The 27078-nt window shown below is 36.7% G+C and overlaps 1 protein-coding gene across 4 annotated transcripts in view; it reads left to right on the top strand.

Moving 5' to 3' along the window:
* Positions 1–27078, top strand: part of Nop17l (Nop17 like) — a 69623-nt gene that overhangs the window by 22884 nt on the left and 19661 nt on the right. For all 4 annotated transcript variants that reach the window (XM_067774523.1, XM_067774524.1, XM_067774525.1 and 1 more), the window contains 3 exons: positions 1082–1977; positions 6859–7534; positions 15129–16374. In XM_067774523.1, the coding sequence (XP_067630624.1) occupies positions 1384–1977; positions 6859–7534; positions 15129–16374 (2516 nt within the window). In that variant the 5' untranslated portion in view covers positions 1082–1383. The remainder of the gene's footprint in view (positions 1–1081; positions 1978–6858; positions 7535–15128; positions 16375–27078) is intronic.

The raw sequence follows: 27078 nt of genomic DNA, 5'->3' as shown, positions 1-27078 counted from the left end.
GCATGCACGTTTTTTTAATTTCGAATAGGTGGCAACCCTAAATGGCAACCCTACTCCTAAATGCCCTATTGTAATGCGGAGTGAAATACCTTTCGTTTGATACCCATATCGGCATATCTCGTGCAATTTTTTTAATTTCTAATAGGCGGCAACCCTACTCAAAAATGTCCCTATTGTAATGCGGAGTGAAATACCTTTCGTTTGATACCCATATCGGCATATCTCATGCAATTTTTTTTTAATTTCGAATAGGTGGCAACCCGTAATGGCAGCCCTACTAATAAATGCCCCTATTGTAATGCGGAGTGAAATACCTTTCGTTTGATACCCATATCGGCATATCACATGCAAGTTTTTTTAATTTCGAATAGGTGGCAACCCTAAATGGCAACCCTACTCCTAAATGCCCTATTGTAATGCGGAGTGAAATACCTTTCGTTTGATACCCATATCGGCATATCTCATGCAATTTTCTTTTAATTTCGAACAGGTGGCAACATTATGAAACATTCTGAGTGGCAACACCTAGGTATAAAGTCTTAGAAGATGATACATTATCGCTGTGCCAAATGTCATTTAAGTCGGTTGAGCCGTTCCCGAGATCGTTCGGCTCATATATGTATGTAATACTCCTATATTGCTAATAGAAAATACTCGCAATGTGTTTTGAATTCGAAATCAAAAAAAGACAGCCTATAAAATTTTTGTGATTGTAGCAGCATAAGTGTGAAAAGAAAAAATTTTAATTTAGGTACATTCGATTATTGAATACAAAAACGTTTAAACAGCAATATATCGGCACTGTGATATTTGGGAATGTACCTAGCCTTTTGTAGCAATATAGGAGTATTACATATATGGTTCGGCTATTCAAACATACAAATATACGAATATACAAGAATTGCTCGTTTGAAGTTATAAGATATACATACATATTTTATAATATAATTTTGCTCACTGTGTATGCTTCTGTAATTTATTCTGTAATCCGTAGTTATATTTAGTCTGATTAATTGTTAAATTTGTAGACTAATAAATACATAAATAAATATCTTTAATGGAGTGGTTTTTCTTATTTCAGATTCATTTTTATTTACATTACCAAAAGTGTGCATGTAAGTGAAATTCAAGTATTGTACAAATGAAAAAAAAACTAAAGCTTAAACGAATTTCGAAACTTTAATCCAATAATCATAATTCTGCTGTAGCAAATTCACTAAAAAACGCAAAAAATAGAATTCAAATAACCAAATCATTTCAAAGTGCTGATAAAAGAAAATTATTATTTTTTTTATATCACCTTAATAACATTTGTAAAATTAGTCAACTAAGAATTGAGTCATTGACTACGAAGTAAGTAATTAAAAAATCTGTGTCATAAAAATGTCAGAATCTACGACTCAAAACTCCGCAGTGCGCAATAAACTTTGCCCGCCGCCTCCAAGGCAGCAAAGCCAAAAGGATGGCGGCGGTACTACAGAATATCTTGATATAACAAAAGATGAATTTGCACGCATCGAAGATGCTTTTAAAAAAGAAGAATTTCGTAAATTATTTTTGGACTATTGCGAAGAGATTCATGATCCCAAAAATCGGCAACTTTACGAACAAGAAATTAAACAATTTGAAGCAGAACGCGGTGTGGACGTACGCTTTATTAATCCTGAACCGGGTTTTGTGATTAAAACTTCTGCCGATGGTGTGACAAAGTGTTTTGTAAATGTGGCAAAAAGTAGTGAAGTGGCACGCCCAACGAATGAAGTGTGCCTTCATCCGGAAACAGGAAATCGGGGACTTAATTGGGCAATTCCATTGGCGCAGGCACCACCACGTGACGACTTGGATGCACATAGTAAGCGTTGTCGCGTATATGATGTAATTTTTCACCCAGATGCACTATATTTGTCGGATCAAGATGCTGCATTTCGTAAGTGCCTGATAGATACAGCGCTGGACGCTGTTGAGCGAGAATTCAAGGTGAGTAAAAGCTTGTCCTATAAATTTGGCGTACATAGAAATACACAGCTGCGAACGCGATAATAGCACCTAAAGTGATTAACAAATTTTAACAATCTGTACAAGGTGATGGCAAAGCGAATTCATCCCAGTTCCAGAAAATAAGTGGAGTTAGTAACATCAACAACAAAGAAAATAAGTACTGATCATATCAATAAAATCGACAGGTGAAGTCAGTAGTACAACAACAAAAATTTGACGGCCCTCAAATCCGGTCATGAATTTTAGAGTAGTATGGAGGGAACATTTTTTGTAATATTTTGCTACTTTGTTTCTACCTTAGTTAGGTAATGTGCGGAAAAGCCAAACTCGATATATCTCCACATCGGAAACGGGGATATTAAAAAAAGATATAAAACAGAGGAAATGGGAAGAAAAGGTAGAGAAAGTTGGAGTAAAGTCGGAAATGCAAAGAGAACAAAAGGAAAATGGAGAGTGGAAGTAAAAGCAAGAATAAGGGTAATAGCTTGAGACAAAGTAGTAAAAGAGATTAACAAAACGATTCGGAATAAGGATAAGTTTAGAGTAATAGTGAAAGTTAGAATTGAAAAAGAGCAAGAGTCACAGGGAAATTGAATGAGTCAATTAAAGTAAACTAGAAAATGCAGAGCGGTGATGAAATAAGAGAGGAAGAGGCTTAGACTGATCTTGAATATATTCGAATAGGTCGATTACACAGGCCGACAAAATTTAACCAACATTCAGACCCAGAAACCAGACTATATATTTCCGAAGGTTTATGATGCTCTGAATCCAAATCTGGCCTCAGAATTGCTCTATCAGCTCTGGTTTTCTATATCCTAACCTGAAACTGCAAAAAACACCGTTTTTACCCATATTTGAGGTTATGTAGCCTTGCAGATGTTTTCTTTCATCAAAATTAAAGGATGGCACCTTTAAATACAAATCTTCTCTCAAATGGCGCTGAGTTTGCTCAAATATCATTTTTTTTTTCGCTGAGATATCGCATTTGGAAATTTTCTCGTTTCTAAATTTTCCCTCTGAAAATTGAGATAACATAGACATGATATAGTCAATAACTAATTTCCTTGAATTGAGTATTATTTTTCTTAAAATTTTGTCTCACACCATAAGTGTGCTAACTCACCCCATCCCTACAATATCTAATTTCAGTTCCGCCATTCCTTAAATCTTTCTAGAAATAGTCCTGAACTATCATTAAATGATAACAAAAATAGTGGCAAGATAAGCCGGACACTTTAGTGCATTAGCATGCATGTAGCATTACAGCAACAGCGTTTTGTAAGAGAGAACAAAATTGAAACCTCATATGTATATATTATGACCAAAGAAACCTGAGATGCTGCAAGTGAGATGAAATGAGTAATTAAGGTAAAATGTTTAAGCCGTTGGAGAAAGCAGCTGCTGTACTATGTGGGTATAAATGACCATGGAAGTACCCTGGAATAATCCCCAAGATCATCAAGAAATGACCACGAACTGACCCCGAAATCGCCCCGAAAGAACCCTTAAGTAATCCCAAAACGATTTCTACAGTCCCTTCAATCATTCCGATATGACCCCGAATGGCGCCGAAAACCGTCGCCAAATGACAACGAAATAGTCCCTAAACTCTTCTGGGAGTGACCGAAATGACAGCGGAAGGCAATGCCTTACCTATCCCACAACTCTGCTACAAAAAGAATATCATTCCTAGTTATTGTTTTGCTATTTGCTGCGCTCTAAAACGCGACGTAGCTCATGGCACTGCCAGTGCATGACTATCACTTTTTATGCAATGGTTCTACTCTATAAATGATTAATTTTCAGTGCCGTAGCAGTAGCAGAATATTTTTTTTAGTTGCTACTGCTGCTCGGAGTAGCAAATACAAACATTGGTTTAATATTAAAAATATTGAGTTTTCAGCAGCGATTGTTCGAATAATCGACAACGAGTTATTATTCGACCCCCCAGCGGGTTAGGGGCTTAGAATATACTCGGAGCAGGTGCGCCTGTCGTAAGAGGCGACAAAAATACCAAATTGATTTAAGGGGTTGTGTAGCGCAACAGTTTCAATATACCGTTTCCTTAACTCTGGCAATCCCAAGTTCCTCATGGATCTAGGGGGTGGTGGAGGGGGGGGGGGGGGCATTATGACCTTGAAGGTTTCATGTGGTCATACTAAATCGTCCCCGAGATGGATGAGATAGTAGCTATCGCTACAACAACAACAATAGTAATTATTTAACTAAACGAATTCTAAAATTCTAAAAATCGAATATTAAAGCATTCAGATAATTAGAATATTCGATTAATCTAATAGAGAAAACAAGAAAAATGTCTGTCGGCATTGATAGCTTGCATAACCCCTATAATTTTTGAGGTTGGCTATTTTTTTTTGGGGCTTTCCACCAAACAAGAACTCCATAGTATAAGATAGGGTTTACAATCGCCCAATGAGAAAGAGAGGGCGATAAACCCCACGTACACCCCTGCGTTCTTTTACATGCATAAAGTGCCGTCGAGGCCTTCTTCACCCTCTCCTCCACGTTGTAGGACCCGTTTTGGCAAGAAGTTTGCAAGGGTTTCAAAATTTACTGCTGAGTGGAGTATCTCGCTGCTAAGCGCCCTGTCTCAGAATTCGGTTGTTTCAAAAACGCTCTATCTGAGCTTAAATTCAATACACTCTGACATTAGCTGGGCCATAAAAATTCAGAGATAGATTTGAAGCTTCTAGCCGTTAAAAAGGGGCAGAAAGGACAGTTTATATGGGGTATATAATATATATACCACCGATATCTATGATTTGTTCAGACAACAATATATGCTATATACGTAAGCATTCTAGCTGTTAAAATGGTGTAGAAATTGCGAAAAGTTTCTTATATGAACAATCGGTTGTGTGGGATACATACCATATATACGACCGATCTTTATGATTTTTTCAGACAACAATATATGCTATATACGCAAGCGTATGGTGAAAGGTTCTAGCTGTTAAAATGAGGCAAATATTACGAAAAGTATCTTATCTGAAAAATCGGTTGTATGGGATATATGCTATATATACCACCGATCTATAAAATTTTTTCAGACAACAATTAATTCTCTATACGTAAGCATTCGTTGAAATTTAAAGCCTCTAGCTGTTACAATGGGATAGTAATTACGAAAAGCTTCTTAACTAAACAATCGGTTGTGGGGGATATATGCTATTTATACGACCGATCTCATCCATATGTGCAATATACGAAAGCGTATGGTGAATTTTGAGGCTTCAGTCTGATAAATTGAGGAAGATATGACAAAAATACTTTTCTTAAAAATCGGTTGTACGGGGATATATGCTATAGTGGTCCGACCCGGTCTGTTCCGACAAATGTCTAATCGGACACCTAAATATACCTGCTCACCAAATTTTATCAAGATATCTCAAAAATTGAGGGAATAATTTGCATACTAATAGACAGACGGACATGGCTAAATCAACTCAGCTCATCATCCTGATCATTTCGGTATAGTTATTGATGGGTCTATCTATTTTCCTTTAAGGACTTACAATTTTGAGATTCATAACAAACTTAATATACCATTTCATTTTCATGAAAGGTATAACAAATAAAATAAGAATATATTGTAACGAATTTACTTGCAAATCCTCTTATTTGCAATCCTCTGCTAAGTTCGAATCACTAAACTGTTGAATAAATAACTCCAATATTGTGATGGTATAGCTTAGTGATGCTAATATCCGTGACAATATTAATAAAATACCACCACTATTTCTGTACACACAGCTGTAAATTGTAATGATGGAATTTCCACCTTAAATAGATGTATCGAAAAAAAAGCTTGAAATGGTAGCGAACTCAATAATATTAACTCGAAAATTACTACCAAAACATCCAAATCTTTTTATATTGTAACAAATTTAGGAAAATTCCACTTACCAAACCTTCTGCTAACGTAATCGTCTTTATTAGAATACTTTGAGAGTACTTCACAATAACATTTAACTTCACAACCAATAGCGTGCTTAGATCAAAACTGATTGGTCATGCCTCAGGTTGTGCTGCTTTTATACTCTCGGTTTCCTCGTTCACCCATTTCTACTATGGTCTAGCAATTTCGTGAACTGCATGTGTGGTTACCAACCATATACATGAATATTTTACTAGTTTGTAGCTATATGCGTGTGTATATGTGAGTACTACATCGGCTGACGATGACATGCGTTTGTGAGTATGTATTTCTCCGCTGCCTTGTATGTATGTGAGTAAATGATGATTGATTTGATGTACACCAGAGTGTATACTGTATTGTTGTTGTGACTTTATTTACTTAGTATCAGATTAGTGATATGAGTATCACTTAGTGATGCTAATATTCGTCACAATATATATGGCGCTCGAGCAGGAATGAACATGAACTCGTATTGCAGAAAAATATAATTTAATACCAACCCATATTATACGATCACTGATCAAAAACCAATTTCACTCAAGCTTTAAACATGAAACTGTCAAACTAGTTATGAAAATGATAATATATTATAGATCTAATGAGCACACGAGGTCACTTCATGACGTAGGCCATCCGATTGCCCATGTACCGCCCAGTTCAAAGTGATGCAAGTATTCCTTCCAATGTTTCGTGTTTAACAAACCCTAAGATTTGAGCTACACTTACATTTCGAAAGTGAAAAAAAAATTATTGCTTTAAGTGGCTTGGCTTTAAGGTACCGAAAATGAGGTATGCGTATTGAAGTAATTTTATAGCGGCCATTGTTTTTAAAAAGTACGATTGTTTCGAAAATTCCATCACTCTTACACAGTATTTTTAATATCTGAATGCAATCGCTTACGTCTCTTCCTATTCAGGTAAATTTGGATCGAACGAACTTAAAATTTCCAAAACTACAATTTAAGGGCATGACACGCCCAATTGTGATACGAAAATTATCGAAAAATCCACCGACAGATGCTAATGAACCGCATCCTCTTGATAGCATTTCACCGGCAAAACCTGCAAGGGATGCTGACATGCCCAAAATAATACCAATGGAAGCACAAAAAGCAGTTAAGAAACCTGAATTCACCATACCACGTTATGTAATTAAGCATCGTCGCGATGTTGATCTCACCGAGTACACCTATGAACTGGATGCTAAGCTCAATGTGACAATACCACGTGAATTGGTCATTGAAATCGAATTGCCGCTACTCAAATCGACAGCCGAGTGCAATTTAGAAGTTACTTCTAAATCATTGTACTTGGTAAGCGATCGTCCTGGCGCCAAGTATCGTCTCAATTTACAACTTCCTTATACTGTGGATGATAAACACGGCTCAGCGCGTTTCGATACTGATAAGCGTCAATTGTTAATCACACTTCCAGTTGTACAAAATAATTCGGAAAAAGAACGCGCTATGCATGATACACTTTTGCAAATAAATCGTGAGGATAGCGGAGTGGAGAGTGATATTCGCGAGGAGGGTCATTTACATTTAAGCAGCGAATCACCTGTGGAGGAATTGTGTGACGTGCTAGAGAAAAGTAAGACTAATAGTAAAAAATATTGTGAGTAAATAAATCCTTACTACTAAAAGATAAGGCATTTTTTAAGTTAACTTATTAGGCGGCGAATTAGTTGGGATCATATAATCGGAACCGAAATAAAAAAATTTAAATAGAGATAGTGCACAGGGCCATATAGAGTTAAAAAGCAGTGTAATGTGCAGTTGCAGTAGAAATAGCAGTGTGAGTAAGACTTTTAAGACCGTTTTCTCCTCTGCTTGTTAATGTTGGAATTACCCAACTGGCAGATATATTTGTCGACATGATAAATTCGATTTCATTTCCTCAACGCCCTGTTAAATATTGTAACGAATTTAGGGAAATTCCGCTTATTTGAAACCTTCAGCTAACGTTCGAATAGCTACACTGTTGAATAAATCACTCCAATATTCAGTATTGCAAACTGTCTTTATTTAGATTACTTTGGGAGTACTACTTCACAATTATACTTCACCACCCATAGCGTGTTTAAATTAAAACTGATTATTTATTACTCAGCTTGCGCTGCTTTTATACTCTCGGTTTCCTCGTTCACCCATTTCTCCTAAGGTCTAGTAATTTCGCGAAATTCATGCTTGGTTACCAGCCATATACATGTATATTTGTAGTTTGTAGCCATATGCGTGTGTATGTGTGAGTAACTACTTCGGCTGATGACTACATATTTGTATGTGTGAGATGAGATATCTCATCGTCGCCTTCTCCTAAGAGTGGCTGCTTTATTGTTGTTGTTCATTTATTTAGTAGCAGCTTAGTGATGCTAATATTCGTCACAATATTTATTAAATTTTAGAAGAAGTGTGGCAGCGCTGAAAATGGATATAAAAGAGCTTGCCAAAATCAATTGTAAACTAATAATATTTTGCTTGCAAACTATTTGAATTTTGTGACAAAAAGGCAATACGAGCTAAAAAGCTTAGAACAGAGAATGAAATACATAGTTCTTGAAACGTTAGTGAAATAATTCAAAAACTTAATATAAAGCCGGAAACAGTGACGTGAAACCGGAAATGAAAATATTGCACGTGGTAATCAGCTGTTTCTTGGGTATAATGACAATGGATGGCGCTGTGGAATACAAATTTTATCGGTGGATTGACTGCCTGTTAAATTTTTCGATAAATATAGCAGGTATTGCAGAAAATGGAATTGTGTTTTAAGGATAAATTTAAGCAGGTAGTCGAAAAAAGTGCGGTCAAAATCAGGCACACTCACTATTTATATGTTTCAGTAAAGCTCAAAAATTACTAGAGTTTAAAGAAATATGACAGTACTTTAGTTGAAGATATTAGGGGAAAAATACATATGAATTACTTCGTGATGTTTTTTGTACCAATTTATGCCAAAAACACGATTTTACTTTCTTTTGGAGTTGTGACTCTTTTGGTTTACGACCAATATTTCCGACTGTAGTTTTATATAGGACGTACGCATGTACGTTAGTTACGCTTTCAAGCTAATATGCTGTTACATTTATACGCTTCAACTTCAAGCGCCTCACGGTATTACACTTGCTTGCTTATGTTGTTACCTGCCGCTTATAACTGCCATTATGGCTACGTCTAGAACTACGAATACGTAAATGTTATTTTATGCTCCTATGGCAATACCTTACTACGTATTTATGCCAAAACGCATGTCCGCAAATACCAATTTGCACTTCCACACTGATATATTTTCATTCTTATGAGCTGTTATGCTCACGTTAATACGCGCCATCTCTATAACGCTTGTATACTTATGATATGGCTTTCGCTTACGACTAAGACTACGACGATGACTTATATTTCAAGCAGATTTTAAACTTTTATTAACATGATAATTTATAACGGGAAAATCAAGTTGTAGCACATTTATTGTGTTAGGCTTATTTTAAACCAGGTATTGTAAATAACTTCAATTGATCAAAATTCAAACCAAACAAGTAGGGAAGGCTAAGTTCGGGTGTAACCGAATATTACATACTCAGCTGTCAAATTACAGCTTGCAAAACTTTTAAATTACCTTCTTTTAAAAGTTGCCGGTGCCACGCCAAAATTTTACTAATTTTCTATTCTACGTCATAAAGTCAACCCACCTACCAAGTTTCATAGCCTTTTCCGTCTTTGGTAATGAATTATCGCACTTTTTCAGTGTTTCGAAATTTTCGATACCGAAAAAGTGGGCGTGGTTATAGTCCGATTTCGTTCTGAGCGATCTGAGATGAGTGCCCAGGAACTTACATACCAAATTTCATTAAGATACCTCAAAAATTTACTCAAGTGATCGTGTTTATGGACAGACAGACGGACGGACGGACATAGCTAAATGAATTTCTTGTTTCGCCCAGATCATTTTGTTATATAGAAGTCTATATCTATCTCGATTAGTTTATGCCGTTACGGGAACCGTTATGCGAACAAAATTAATATACTCTGTGAGCTCTGCTCAGCTGAGTATAAAAATCATACGTAAAAGGCAATGCCGCCTACATAAGAGTTACGTTCTCAACTCGAAAATTTTTTAGAAAACTACACCCGTAATCGACTCGAGAATGTCAACAGAACTATAGCAAATTCAATTCACAAGACAATACCATTAGAAAAATAAATTTGGTGTTGATTGGAGAACTGTAATTTATCTCGATTTTATAATTTGGTTCCTTTTTGTTTGAGAATGTCATGATTCTCCATTGTTTCTCTAGTCGTACTCTAGGTTAGGTTAGGTTAGAGTGGCTGCCTCCGCTGTCCGAGCGGAGACTCACGTAGGCCGTTGTGGCCCGTTGTGCTACCACGCGGGGCCCCTATTTCCTATTACCCTACTTTCGAAGAAGAGGACAGTTTAGACCCCAGTGAGGCTAAACCAGCGCGTTTGCCTAATGAAACGCAAGATATCGTTTGGGTTTATAGATTCAAGCTCCGCAAGGCACCCAAAAGAGTGTCTGTGGAGGCATTGGTACCTGGTTTTTGACAGTGCGGGACAGTGGCACAGATAGTGCTCAACGCTTTCTATCTCCTCCTCGTCCCTACAGCTGCGGCAGAAGTCATTTGTCTGCAGGCCCATATAGGCACCGTGAGTGCCCATGAGACAGTGACCTGTAAGAAGGCCCACTAGTGGGCTTATAGAGATACGGTTTAATAATATCACCGATCGCGATCTCTTCATCCAGCTTAGGCCAGATTTGCTTGGATATACTACATGTAGGTTCCCTCGCCCATCTGGCGTTTGCCTGATCCGTGAAAAGAGATCGCAGGTGGTATTTGAAAGTGTTTAGAGGAGGGCTGTTGTTTGCAAGTTGGTGCCTTCCCTAGCTAGCTCATCCGCAGCGCAGTTTCCTGAGATGTCACAGTGGCCAGTAACCCATATTATGCTTAGGTTGCAATTTTCAGCTAGTTTGTTGAGGGTTTTTCTGCACTTCAATGCCACTAGTGACGAGGTGTTACTGCATTGCAGGGATTTTATGGCAGCTTGGCTGTCAGAGAAAATTGAATTAGAATTGGTTACCTGCAGGTTAGCAAGATAGCGGGCTGCTTCCCAGATAGCTATGAGTTCAGCCTGAAAAACACTGCAGTGATCAGGTAGGCGAAAGCTCTCGCTTAGATTGAGCTTCTCCGAGAATATCCCGCTGCCGACTCTGTTGTTTAGTTTAGAGCCATCTATAAAAACGGAGATTTCGTGTGATCCCGGCTCTACGCCGTTTGCCCACTCGTTCCTCTCTGGGATTCTTGTGGAAAATTTGTTGTCCCAGCAAGGGGGCGATGTTGTATGGTCCAATTTCAAGAAGGTTTCAGGGACTTGCTTCAGGATCCGGGTGTGACCAAACCTGCAATCCCTCCATGGTTCGATAGCGTTGAGACTCGCCGCGTTGCAGGAGGCACAGTATCTACCATATAGATCAGTTGGGAGAAGGAATAATATGGTTTCAAGAGCTTTGGTGGGAGTAGAGGGAAGGACACCGCTGGTGAGCATTACCGCCATCCTCTGCACTCTCAGAGTCGTACTCTAAGATAAGAGATTCGAGAACAGGGGAAGTAATCTAATATTCCTTAAATATTTATCTAACTTCCTCTGCACTCTCAGAGTCGTACTCTAAGATAAGAGATTCGAGAACAGGGGAAGTAATCTAATATTCCTTCAATATTTATCTAACTTCAGTGTCTGTTGCAAACACAGTCTCTAACCTTAGAGAATTTTTATGTGGGCACGTTAGATAACTAGTATAATCTCGACTTGCGAAAATTGTTAGAAAACTACACCAGTAATCGACTCGAGAATGATAAAAGAACTATTGCAAATTCAATTCACATTAGAATTTCACTAGAAAACATATTCGAACTATGTATAATTTTTTTCGATTTGATAAACATTGTATAAGCTTTTATAAATAAAAAAAAAAAAATTATTCCGCTATTTCTATTCGAATACCGCTATTCTTTTTTTCTATTCGAATGTCGCTTGTACTTATAAGCATACCCAGCAAGCACAGTTTGTAACGGTAGAGAAAAATTGGTAAGATTTCGATTAGAGAAAGACTAAAAAATCGTGGAAAGTTGTGCCAAATTATTGGTAGTTGCAAAATCAGTTTTCATTTGTGATAGTTAATACCGCTTTTATTTAATGAAATAATTAACTTTTCCTTTTCATACAGGACCTTTTGCTTCATTAAGCGAACATCTGTCAGCAGCCCCAAAAAAATATTTCGTTTTGACAAAAAATAGTTAAAACTATACTAGCTATAAATACAATCAAAATAAAATGCATGCGCAACTACCCATAGATGTTGCACCTAACCAAATATGTGCCTATTTTCGAAAAAGTCATTATCTTTTGCAGAAAATGCAGCGAAAATTAAATTTTAATTTTTTTATGTTTTTCGATTTTTCGTAAATTATTGAAAATCATTTATTTTTGATTGTCATTTGTTACATTGACAATGAAATTCGAAGCACCAAGCAAAACCGACTGGATTTTTCACTCGATTAGGCATTCAATAAAGCAATAATGAGATAATTAAGAATTTGTGTTTTGTATGGAAGATTGAGTTCGATTAGGGCTTTAATGTAGAAAACTTGGCTAATTATTTCATAAAGTTTCTGTGTGAAATTGGCATAATATTAGTAAGTGAAAATGAAAAAAAAAAGTTAAAGATCGAAAGTGCGTAAATGTTGGCATGCAATTTGACTGGCATTATGAGGAAAATGTGCACTTATCCATATTTCAAATCAACGCAGAGCTAAATACTGAAGAAATAAGTGACAACGAAAATTTCGTTTCGGTTAGGCTTTCAATTATAAAAATAAGTCTTTGAAACGATTGTAACGAATTTAGTGACATTCTGCTTATTTGCAACCTTCTGCTAACGTTCGAATCGCTAAACTGTTGAATAAATCACTCGAATATTCTGTATTGCAAAATGGTCTTTATTAGACTATGTTGGGAGTAGTACAATTATACTTCAAAATTAAACTTCACTTCGCAACTGATGGCGTGTTTAAATCAAACTGCTTAGTCATGCCTGAGCTTGCTCTGCTTTTATACTCTCGGTTTCCTCGTTCACCCATTTCTCCTAAGGTCTTTTCTTTGTTACTAGCTGTATACATGTATATTTATAGTTTGTATCCATATGCGTGTCTTTGTGAGTATCTCTCTGCTGCATTGTATGTATGTGTGTACATGATTATTGGTTTGTTTACGTACATACAAGTGGCTGCTTAGTATCGGCTTAGTGATGGTAGTATCGCTTAGTGATCATAATATTCGTCACAATATCAAGTATATAAGCTTATAACCTATTACAAGTTTTTTGTTAGAATAAAACAATGAAAATTGAATTAATTGCGCTTCAATTGAAAATTCACATTAGAAACCAATTAGAAATTGACGTTGGAATTCGATTAAAATTCTAACTCTACGCAGTATCAAGAACAAAGTCCCCCATTTGTCGAGAATAATTCTCGACAATTTCGCAAATTGTGCTCTAATATTTTACCTTAGCGAAATACATTAGAATTCGATTCGTTTTTTAATCGTTCTCTATTATAAATGTTTGTTGGGTATATGTGTACGTACATACTATATGTATATTTACTAATTCGCTGATCGTGGTATTGGTTGTTATTTTGCAAATTATTATTCTAGCGTAAGGTATTCGAATAGTGATGTAGGGCATTCGAATATACGATTAAAATATTCAAATAAATATTATTCGAACTGTGAATACCTGTCGAATGAAAGCGTTTTTTATTTGAATAGTCCCACCAGGGCCGGATTAACCCTCAACGAGGCCCTAGGCAACCATCAATTTGGGGGCCCTTTTTTCACGTCCGTTCCCTTCTTTTTTCGATTAAAAAATATAAACATATCTTTCATAAAAATTTTATTGTCACAATGTAATAATATCAATAAAATTACTATCTACATTTTAAACATGTCGTTTTCTACATTTGTTTTCGGAAAGTTCATCAATTATATCATCAATATCGCTTTTGTTCAATAAATGTGACTCAATGCAAAGTATACCTAACATCTCGAGTCGCTCTTGTTGCGTTGTAGCTCTTTCAGTGGCTTTGATTCTTTTTGATTGCGAGAAGAATCATTCGGCAGAACAATTTGTGATCATTAATGTTAAAAAAATCCGAAGAGCTATTTCTGTGTTAGGAAATACATCGGCTAATTGATCTTCCATTAGAATCTTACACAAATGACTATGAGTTTTTTGTGCTTCGGTGTATCTGGAGTTCACGGAACTTTGGAATTGTTTGATTTCAATGAAAAATTCTTCCAAGTCTCTAGAATAAAAAATAACTAAGTTATTTATAGCTTCGTGGATGTCTCTATCACTTAGAGAAAAGTTGATGAGAAATACAAATCTCTCTGAAACTTCCATATACTTTCACTGTGAAGATTGTCGATGATTTCGAGGAAACCCTTTGCCCTAAAATCATCGCGAGGCGAAAATTCTACTTCTGGAGCATTTCAGTCATTAGGTTGTTTTTTTCTACGACGAGTACGTTTTACGATTTCTGTATAACCTTGGCCAGGTAATAATTGTTTTGTTTTTTCCTCGAAATCATTGAACTTTTCACGGAATGAAACTAAACTCGCTTCTAACGATCCGTACAAAAAAGCACACATTTTCAAATCTGTCTTTTCACTTTGCAATGACTAATAAAAGCAACCAGTGTACATTTTGAGATAATTCTTTTTTATTATTCAACATACTCTCCTTTCATACACTTCTTTGCACGCTAATATAATTTGTCAACGGAGTCCGAAATGCCCTTTTTAGGAACCTTGTCTAGTTCGTCGGTCGTCGCCTTTTGAATGCGGTCAATTTTAATTTTAATTAAAATTTATTTTCAGTTATGATTATATTTTTCTTTCACTGTCTAGAATTTTATGTTTGTAAGATAATTTTTGAACTCTTTCATTCTTCGGGGGCCCCCGAAAATTGGCAACTGACCATTCTGCGTACTTGTTAATCCGGCCCTGATTCCCACCCCTAGCTACAACTCCTGATTTAAATTTGTATTTTTCTTTGATGTCTCCGTTGTGAACCTAATTTAAGTAAGCACATTTTTATTAATTAATATAGCACTGGAGTGTTCTCTAGCAGAATCGCCGTTAGTACTAACAAGTTCAGCTACCAATTTCCTTAAAAAAACAGTTCAGTATCAGCTACCCACCAAATTTGATTGTAATGTTTTGGACAATGTTATGTCGCTGGTATTGCATGTGCGCAATGTACAACCGGACTCAATAGCCATACTGAAAAATGCTAAGAATATACATCTCCAGTTTGCATCAATTGGTAGCGGTTATTTCCCGACTCATTATGCTTTCTATCTTCGTCTGCCTGAAGGCTATGATACGAAAATTTCTTCGGCTGAGGCTGAGGCCTGGGAAAACAATGTTGTTTTAAATGTGAATTTGATTGCCTCATGTGAAAGTATACAAAACTTTTTGGTCGGTATTGATGCCAACGATTTGAAAGAGTATCGTATACAAGGAAAACTAAAATTGGTTAATAAATCACGTCAATCACGTAAAAAATCGCCACCATCACCTCCTATTTTACTTTCGTCATCACTAGATATTTCAGTTGAACACTCCGAGTGCGAACGCTCAGTAGAAATAGAAATCAAGCCTACTAACGAAATTCATTCTGCGTGTACGGCTAACACTACCGAAGATGAGGATTTCATGCATCCAAACGAAACCGCAACAAAAAAGATTAATAAAAAACAAAAGAAGAAAAATAAGAAACGTCGTTCACTTTCCGAATCAGTGTGTGATGATATTAAAATGTATCACAAACAACAGCAACACCAACAAGCGCATCAAAAACAATTGCTTAAAGAGGCTATTAAAAGTTTGAAGGATAATTCATTAAATTCACCAAATGATGATAACTCATCACCAGAACGTGTGGAGGACAGGATGGCGATTTCGCCACAGGCGCAAACTCAAACACACCAAACTACAACTTCGCAATCAATGGCAGTACCAAGTATTATGCAACAAAGAAAACAACGCAGCTATTCAGAGTGTCGAAGTGGTGATAGTGCTGTTGGTAGCACTGGTTCGACTTTACCGCCCTCATTCAAGGGCATTTTGAAACGCTACAGTCGCTACGCGCCACGTCCTTCAATATCAGACAGCTGTTCATCGATTGATGAATATTCGTCGTTTTCTTGTTCGGTTGATGGGGGTGTAGGGAGCAGTTTACGCTATTCACAATCGTTTAGCGACATACCGGAGGAGAATGTCGCCAATGGACTTTCGGAGAGTTGTAAAAAGACTGTTAGATTTAATGAAGTCATCAAGGAGCAAGTATTTAGGTGAGCTAAATTCGAATATTTTAATTGCATGCATACAATTTTATCAATTGAAGTAAACTGAGTATTTTGTCAGTACATACTTTAATATTTAGGGTAATTCCGCTTAATCCAAAGCTTCTGCTGACTTTCGAATCGCTAAACTGTTGAATAAATAATATTCAATATTCAATAATGAAAAATGGTCTTTATTAGGCTACTTTGAGAGTAGAGCACAATAACACTTAACTTCACAACCAATAGCGTGCTTAAATCAAAACTGATTACTGACTACTCAGCTTGCTCTGCTTTTATACTCTCGGTTTCCTCGTTCACCCATTTCTCCGAAGGTCTAATAATTTCGTGAACTTCATGCATGGTTACCAGCCATATACATGTATATTTGTAGTGTGTATCCATGTGCGTGTGTATATGTGAGTATTACTTCGGCTGATGATGGCATGCGTTTGTGAGTATCTCTCTGCTGCCTTGTATGTATGTGTGTACATGATGATTGATTTGTTTACGTACATACGAGTTGCTGCTTAGTATCGGCTTAGTGATACTAGTATCGCTTAGTAATGATAATATTCGTCACAATATACTTGTAGCTTTTATATTAGTTGTAAAACGGAATAGTCAGAAAAAATTAAATTAAAGTACTATTTGACAAGCACTAACGTGTTTGGCGGCAAAATTATATAAATTACATTATGAGACTAAAAAATCGCAGCGAAAAAAAACAAATTTATTTGCAAAATGTCGGTTATTAATTTTCTTCTTTAACTTAAAAAAAACTTTACTGAATTCTGTATTTAAAACTATGCCGAGGGATGTTTTGTACCCAATTAGGTTTTGTCTAACCAAGTACAAGTTTGAAGTCTCTCGAATTTCACATTGGTTCCTGACATTTTTGTTCTTCCTTCCACACATAGTGTGTAAATCTTTATCTTTTATATGAAAGAAAACTCGAAACACCCTTTGGTAAAAATTTGTAGAAAATCAAAGCAAAATTTCAAACATGTAATTTGTTGGACTAAAATCCAATGAACTACACTGAAAGAAAAAGACTGGCAAAATCAACCGAAATACGGGTCTCTTCAACCGAAATTTCTATAAATTTGTATCCATCGCAACAAGATGTTGAATCAACTGCGCACAAATCGTTGATTCGTAATTGACCGTTCAAAAAAAAAACAATGTAAGGCGCGATAACCTCCGAAGAGATCTAAGGCCGGGCTTCTCTTCCAATTTGCGTCGTGCTCCTCTTGATTTTCCCTACAATTTGGCTTGACGGGACCTACATGTTTTATGCCGACTCCGAACGGCATCTGCAAGGCAGATGAGTTTTCACTGAGAGCTTTTCATGGCAGAAATACACCCGGAGCGCTTGCCAAACACTGCCAAGGGGCGACCCCGCTTAGAAAAATTTTCTTCTAATTGAAAAACCCTATTTCTAAAATTTTGATGTTGCTTTGCACGGGTGCGAACCCAGGGCATACGGTGTGATAGGCGGAGCACGCTACCATCACACCACGGTGGCCGCCGTTGATCGTATTAATAATCAAATAAACAAAAAAAGTTATTTCATTATACTTTACCCATAGTTTTGTTAAATTAACAATTATTACTGTCGGTCTAAGAATACCAATGAAAACTGTTAATATGAAAGGGATTTCTGTTCATTCGAAATAACCAGCGTAAACTGTTAAATTAACAGTGTTTATTGTCGAAATGGCACTGACAGTGAAATCTATTGATATAACAGATATTTCTGTTTTTTGACATTAATACCTGTGGAAAAAAAATAAAAGACGGATAAATATATTTTTAAACTTACGTAGTTTCTTTTTATTTGTATAAATTACACAGAAGTGTCTAAGCTTTGGGCAATTGAGGGCGAGCAGTTTAATAAGAGTTATAAATGAGTAATTTTATGTGCTTGTAAGCGTATGAGTCGTGGCACAGTGGCTGACGTACCCGACCAAACGCCCGGGGTTGCGCGTTCAACTCCCACCAAGCATTCCTTTTTTTAAATTTATAAATTATTATTATTAATGGACTGTATTGAGTTTATGGGGTTTTTGATTTAATGTATTCCATTTATTGAGTTGGGTAGTTTTAGTGTTATTGGTGTATTTAAGTCATGGGAGGATGCATAGCATCAGTACACCTTTATTTATTTAATTTGGGGGCGAGCACTGGGGGGCTCTGAGGCTTCGCTCTACTGAGCCACCTCATCCTCTATTTGAAGAACCCTTTAAAATGTGATATGGAGGCGAGCACGGGACGGCTCTGAGGTATTGGCACCCCATTTTCTACAAGAAAAACCTCTATTTATTTAATTTGGGGCGAGAGTTGGGCACTCTGAGGTTTCGCTCTAATGAGCCACCTCATCTTCTATTTGAAGAACCCCTTCAAAGTGTGATATGGAGGCGAGCACTGGGCTCTGATGTATAAGCACACCATCCGAAGAACCTCGCTTTTAATTAAAAAACTCAAACTATGTCTTTAGAATATTTCACTAACCAGTTGAGAATTACAAGCACACTCAATGGCTACTGAAACAAACGAACGAAAAATGTTCATAGTTTAAGTCGCTTAAACACAGAAGTACATTTGATTTCTAATGATTTTACTGCTATATTTAGTAATATTAATTAAAATAATAATAACTTAAATCTGAATTCAAATAGACAAAACTTGTTCCGAATCACCATCGAAAGCTTTGTACGAAAGTATGTTGCCATACATATACGTAAATATGTGAATACATAAATACGCATGCTTGCTACATATATATATGTATATATGCTACATACATATTCACACACGCGTTAGTACATGCTCTAGCGAAAATAAGAGCATGTACCGTTTGTTAAACCACATTGGCGTCGGTTTCAAGAAGTTTATTTCAACTTTACAATTAAACATTATACACTTTATTACTTTGTTTTATTAAACGCACTTTCACCAAATTTTATTTTTTATAATTTATTTAAGTTATAGTTTTGAACTTCTCCGCGCGTCACTTTACTGCTTATTCTCAATTTCTTCTCTCGCATATAGAGTTGCCACACGTGGTTTTTTCGAACAAAACTTGTAGTATAAATGTTTGACATAACAGTTTAAATAGAGAAGTTTTAAGCTCTAGAAAAGTAAAGAATGAAATCGCTGAAAGGTAATTCACCATTGGAGTAACTTTACATGTAATTCGGCAAGCTTAATTATCGTAACACTTTATTTTGAAACTATTCCAAAACAACTCAAACTTTTATGCTGTCGGAAATATCAACATTAAAAAATGATATTTTTTATTATCTTATTGGGTTCGTTCGCGTGAGTGTAAATTCATAAAAACTTGAACAAAATGTTACTAATTTTGGAAAAATCCTGTTCGTTCAAACAAAACTTTTGCAACAAGAGGGCGCAATTTTGCATTTCGCTTGGAGGAGAAGTTGCAAAATTATACCTGATAAATAGGTGTCCCGGTATCGCATAATTTATTGCAGTGTTATGCACATTAGATTCAAAAATAGGTTTTTTTTGTATTGATAACTGAAAAACTATTTTTTGTTGTTTTCCCAATCTGTGTGTTTTTTCGATTTGTTGGTTTTCTTATTTTGGTGTTTTTTTTTTGAAACAAGTGGCACCATCGTCATAAGTACAAAGTAGAGAGTGCAGTGAGCGTAAAATTCTCTTTGAAATTTGCTCATGCATTGATTGTTGTTCGCTGTTGAAAAGACCTGTAAGATCAGTTGTGTTAACAGAAAAATCAGTTAGACGGATTAGGAATCTGTCAATTTTACAGAATTTTGTTAAATTAAGAGCGACAATTTCTGTTCTGTTGAAATGAATAAACTAATTTGTTCGCTTGACAAAGAACTCGGTCGAATTAACCATAACTCAATCAATTTCACCGAATCTCCGTTCAAGTCAAGAACAACAGAACAGATTTGTTGATTTTACTAGCACCATTTCTTTCAGTGTACAAATTTGTATAAACATTTTCTGAAAATTCTTAGTTAAAATGTCATAAAAGTTTTAAAAAACTTCCCGAATTTCTCGCAAAACTGCATAACAAGTTTCTGAATACTCCAATTAAGAATTTCATGAAGACTTCTCGAATGTGCGAACTTTTCTGTGAAATCCAAACACATGTCTAAATACTTAAATTAAAAATTTCAAAGATTAAAAAAATTATTCTTAGCACTTTTAGAAATTTTGAAATGTTTCGGAAAGCTTCATAACTTCTAACTGTCATCGAAATAATAAATAAAATTTGCAAATCATTTTTGCTGCAAATTTTTTACTCGTAGATGTACATATATGTATACTGGCACATCTTCGTACGTTAATTAGTCAATTTACAAACTAGGTTTTGTGACGTGGACAACAGTTTAGACAAGCAATTGAATCGGTGTTTATTTGTTTATTCAATAAAAATAATGTATTGTTTATATGCTGTTGTTGTAACAGTACTACGCCTTATTTAATATATTGAGTACCAAGCGTATTTCACGAAAAACCTCACCGCATCCCCTTAGAAGGTTTTTTGTTATAAAGCGCTGTGAAAGTGGTATAAGTATTGTGGCGAATATTAGGAGATTCTCGATAGTTCTGCGTTCTTATCGTACAAATCACTGAACTGTTGAATAAATAAACGCAATTGTTCTTTATATGCTCTTCATTAACAGCCCCACTATAGTTGTGGATCTTCACAATTTAACCCTCCGATAGATTGTGACGTCTGGCCAGACTAGAAGGCTTTATTTTCGTGTATAACTTTACTGCTACTCACCCGATCATAAAAATCTTTAGTGACTTTTTAAGTTTAGAGGCAGTCTTTATAATAATTCGGAAATCGATATTTTTTTCTTTTTATTTCATCTTTTTTTTTGTACCAAAGTTGATTATGTCACATATTTTTAAGCCTATAAGACCTCATAGTTCGTATTCATTTCAAAATTTATCAATAAAAATACAAACTTATTTCTGGGTAATCACAGTGTGCGACGAGTTTTCTTCAAAATTTAAATATTTTTGGATAAAGTTCAAAGTATCAAATTTCGTCTGGCCAGACGACAACGCTAAGATGTGTTGAATTTATTCACCCCTAATCGGAGGGTTAATGTATTCGCGTACTTCACTTGTTGCGCTCATCTGCGCTGTTTATTGGGTGTACTTTCAAATACGCTCTTAGCTGATGTGCACATATCGCTCATTTACTTCAATAGTGTCATAACTCAAAAAACACAATTTTCCAGGAGATCCGTTCAAAGATTTTAACTGCCATATGTTGCGTATATAAAGGCATATTTTCATTTTTATAGCACGTGGTAAATTTTTAACTGATCACAAAGTTTTTTATGCAACATAGATCATGATATTAGGTAAGTTTATATGTTATTAACTCAAAAGTAATATTTTTTGAGTTATGACACTATTGAAGTAAATGAGCGATATGTGCATGGCTACAGAGACAATTTTAAGATAGAGATGTTGCAGGCGCAAACTTCGGTGGAAAGAAGCGGAGCTTCACAAAATTCTAGTAGTTCACTTCCACCACACTTTAACACAAGTTTTAAGATAATTTAAGCACACAAAATACACTGATTGTAGTTTCATAGTGTAAAAATGTAAATTCTGAACACATTAGCTGAATTAAAAGTTTACAAATATTTGTACAGACAGTGGTAGTTTAACAAATTCTGCTGTGGTATGTGGTGAATGTGACCTACTAGAGTTTGGTGAAGCTTGCTTCACACTATTTTTCGTCCCTGCAACATATCTATGTTAAAATTGTTTCTGGTGGCTATTTGTTGTCTCATCTGCTTACATTGCTTTTGTGGGTGTGCAGAATTTATTTACTTCGCAATAGTGACATGTCGAAACTCTAATATTCGCCACAGTACTGGCTGTCGTACGAAGAAGTGTGTAGTGCTTTCAGAAGTGAACGTTAACATCGCCGCGATTTTAAACCTAATTTTATTTATTTCACACAGAAAATGCGGATTTCGTGTTGGGGACTCAGATTTTGGGGATTTTCATTTTTGGATTTTGATTTTGGGGATAAAGGGGGTAACGCCATAAAATATCTTACTTTATAAAAGTTTTTCTAGAAGGGGCACGCCTCGGAAGATGTTAGACAAAATTTGCAAGTGTATATCTGCCACGAAAAACCCCTCAGCGAAAATTGCCTTCTGCCTTGCGATGCCGTTCGGAGTAGGTCCCATTTCGCCAATTTGTTTGCACATGAATTTAGCGTATTTTTTTAATGCAATTAATACGCTCATTATAATCCAACGTTGTTGTAATATGAAAGTAACGGTTTGGTGACGGATTAAGTTTCATAGGTTTTCTTGAGCTTTTTAATGAAAACAATTCGAGCTCGTATTGTGTACTTTCACTCGATATTTTTTTTTTTGATATTGTAACGAATTTGGGGGAGTCCACTTATTTGAAACCTGCTACTAACGTTCGAATCGCTAAACGGTTGAATAAATAATATTCAATAATGCAAAATGGTCTTTATTAGACTACTTTGAGGTACTTCACAATAACACTTATACTTCACAACCAATAGCGTGTTTAAATCAAACTGATTACAGACTACTCAGCTTGTGCTGCTTTTATACTCTGTTGCCTTGTCCGCATATTTCGCAAATTTCTAGACGTTTCTCCTTCTAGAATCTACTACTTGGTTATCAGCTATATGCGTGTGTATTTGTAGTTTATAGCCTCTCGCATAGCCATATGCATGTGTATATGTGAGTACTACTTCGGCTGATGATTACATGTGTTTGCGAGTATCTCTTCGTTGCCTTGTATGTACATATGTGTGTAAATGATGATTGATTTGTTTACGTACCAAGAGTGGCAGGTTGCTTTATTGTTGTTGTGCCTTTATTTAATAACCGCTTAGTGATGCGAGTATCACTTAGTGATACTATAATTCTTCATAATTTCAATTACTTTCCACTATCCTTTTAATTGAGTACAGGTATCGAGTTCAAGGTGGCATTTAAACAATACTAATTGGGTCAGGACGAGTCTCAGACTTTTTATAATAAAAACTTAGAACAAAATATTTTGTGATTATCAGTGTATACTGAAGGTTCACAAAGTTTCATGCACAAGTCAAATGTGAAACTACCCTTGTCGCGCATTTTCGTAAGACGTAGCACCTCACGAAATATGAGGCGTCGTCCAAAAACGTACAACAAGGCACTGAATGGGCGCTTTCAGCGAGCACAACAGTTGCTCAGTCATTTAGTGATAACTTTCTAAACTCACCTTTGAGTATTTTTGATCCACTCAACTGCTGGGATTTTATGGCCAATTACTGAGCATACATTTTTTCGCTACATTCGCTCTACGTGTTTATCCGGCTGTCTGTCAGTTCTTTGATATTTTAAAGTGTTGGTTGTGAATACAATTTTTCTCATAACATTAAAGTGAAGTTGCAAATTTACGGATAATTATTTCACTAGGCAGTTGGTTCAACGCGCCGTTCATAGAACAAATTTTTATTATTCCACTGACGGAAACATGTTTGTAACGTATTGTAACGATTTTAGAGAAATTCCGCTTATTTCCAACCTTCTGCAAACGTTCGAATCGCTAAATTGTCGAATAAATAACTTACTTAATTGACGCTTAACCGTCTAAACGGTTATGGGCGTCCAACAAGGCGCGCCAGTCGCTCCTTCGCTCCGCCAACCGGCGCCAATTGGTCACACCAAGGGAATTTAAATCGTTTTCCACCTGGTCCTTCCAACGGGGTGGGGCCGCCCTCTACCTCTGCTTCCATAGTCGGGTTCGGATGGAAACACTTTCTTGGTCGGAGCATCATCTTTCATTCGCATAATATGGCCTAGCCAGCGCAGCCGCTGCGTTTTAATTCGCTGGACTATGTGGATGTCTGCGTATAGCTCGTACAGCTCATCATTAAATCTTCCTCGGTACTCGCCATCGCCAACGCGTAGAGATCCATAAATCTTTCGAAGAACTTTTCTCTCGAACACTGCCAAAGCCGCTTCATCTGCTGTTGTCATGGTCCATGCTTCTGCCTCATATAGCAGGACGGGTACGATAAGTGACTTGTAGAGTATGATTTTCGTTTGCCGAGAGATGACTTTACTTTTCAATTACCCTTTGGCTGAAAGAATGGAGGATCAAACCCAATGAATCAAAATCCGTTCAAGTGACGTTTACTACCAGACGTAACACTTGCCCACCCGTTAAACTCAACGATATTAATATACCACAAAGCGACGAAACAAAGTACCTTCGTATACACCTCGACAGAAAATTAACCTGGAGGACCCACATATTCAACAAAAGAAGAGCCCTTGGTATCAAACTAATCTGTATTGACTTATGAATCGAAATTCACAATTATCAGTTGATAACAAAGTCCTGCTTTACTCAGCCATCATAAAAGCCATTTGGACATATGAAATACAACTGTGGGGAACTGCAGCAAACTCAAACATAGAAATTCTCCAAAGATTCCAATCGAAAACTTTTAGAATGATTGTAAACGCACCCTACTATGTGACTAACAACCAGCTACACCGGGATCTAAAGGTTCCAACAATAGCTGAAGAAATCAAAAAGTATGCTATTTCATACAACACGACGCTTCTAACTCACCCCAACCCATTCATTCTAGCCCTGTCAGCAAGACCAACTAAATTCACGCGCCTGAAAAGAAAGTCAATCACAGATCTTCAAAACTAATGAATTCTTAAAAAAATGGATGCACTACTGAGAGCAATCTATCCATGCCCACCAAGTTTATTAAGTGGTATTAATATATTCTTAAAAAATGGATGCACTACTAAGAGCAATCCATCCATGCCTATCAAGTTTATTAAGTTTAATTAATTAGGAATAACTTTAAAAAAATCACAAATTTGTGAGATGTATTCTATATATACAGTTGGCAAAATATATTGGATGCTAATTGGCAAGATTGATTCTTCGCTGGATTTCAGTGCTGATGTTGTTGCTAGTGTTGATGCTGGTTCCCAAATAAACGAAGTCTTTTACTATTTCGAAATTATGGCTGCCAACAGTAGCGTGGTTGCCAAGGCGCGTATGCGCTGACTCTTTGCTCGATGACAGCAGGTACTTCGTTTTGTCCCCATTCACCATCAAACCCATCTTTACCGCTTCTTTTTCCAGTTTGGAGTAAGCAGAACTAACAGCACTGGTATTTAGGCCGATGATATCAATGTCATCAGCAATTGCCAGTAATTACACGCTTTTATAGAATATTGTTCCAGTGCGGTTAAGTTCTGCAGCTAGTATAATTTTCTCCAGCATCAAATTAAAGAAATCGCACGATAGGGGGTCACCCTGTCTGAAAGCTCGTTTAGTTTCGAACGGCTCGGAGAGGTCCTTTCCAATTCTGACTGAGCTGATGGTGTTGCTCAACGTCAATTTGCACAGCCGTATAAATTTTGCGGGGAAACCAAATTCAGACATAGCGGCATATAGGCAGCTCCTTTTCGTGCTGTCGAAGGCGGCTTGAAAATCGACCAAGAGGTAATGTGTGTCGATTCTATTTTCAAGGGTTTTTTTTCCAAGATTTGGCGCATTGTGAAAATTTGGTCGATGGTAGATTTACCAGGTCTGAAGCCGCACTGATAAGGTCCAATCAGCCGGTTCAAGGTGGGCTTCAATCTTTCACACAATACACTTGAAAGGACCTTATATGCGATATTAAGAAGGCTGATTCCACGATGTTTGGAGAATTTTGCAGTATCCCCCTTCTTATGGACTGGGCAAAGAACACTTAGATTCCAATCGTCGGGCATGCTGCATGCGCCTTACCAACTCCTCGCCGCCGTACTTGAATAGCTCCGCAGGCAATCCATCAGCGGCCTCGGCCTTGTTGTTTTTCAATCTGGTTATTGCTATTCTAACTTCGTCATAATCGGGCGGGGGGACATATATTCCATCATCATCGATTGCGGGATCGGATTAGCCATCTCTGCCCGGTGGAAAAATAACTCCAGTATTCAATAATGCAAAATGGTTTTTATTAGACTACTTTGAGATACTTCACAATAACACTTATACTTCATAACCAATAGCGAGTTTAAATGAAACTTATTACCAACTACTCAGCTTTCGCTGCTTTTAAACTCTCTGTTGCCTTGCCCGCATAAATAAATAAATTTCAGGCGCGATAATCTCCGAGCAGATTTTAGGCCGAGCTTCTCTTCCAATTTGCGTCGTGCTCCTTTTTAATTTTTCCTACAAATTGGCGGGACGGGACCTACATGTTTTATGCCGACTCCGAACGGCATCTGCGAGGCAGATAAGTTTTCACTGACAGCTTCTCATGGCAGAAATACATTCGGAGTGCTTGCCAAACACTGCCGAGGGACGACCCCGCTTAGAAAAATTTTCTCTAATTGAAAAACCTTATTTCTAAAATTTTGATGTTGCTTTGCCCGGGGTGTGAACTCAGGGCATTCGGTGTGGTAGGCGGAGCACACTAGCATCACACTACGGTGGCCGCCTTGTTCGCGTTTCTCCTTCTAGAATCTACTACCAGCTATGTGCGTGTGTATTTGTAGTTTATAGCCTCTCGCATAACCATATGCGTGTGTATATGTGAGTACTAGTTCGCTGATGATTACATGTGTTTATGAGTATCTCTCCTTTGCCTTGTATGTATGTGTGTAGATGATGATTGGTTTGTTTACGGAC

Source organism: Eurosta solidaginis, chromosome 3 (genome assembly GCF_040869045.1).
Source record: "Eurosta solidaginis isolate ZX-2024a chromosome 3, ASM4086904v1, whole genome shotgun sequence".
Taxonomy (NCBI): Eukaryota; Metazoa; Arthropoda; class Insecta; order Diptera; family Tephritidae; genus Eurosta; species Eurosta solidaginis.
Note: the sequence above shows the minus strand (reverse complement) of the source record. Positions and strands in the feature narration are given on the sequence as shown.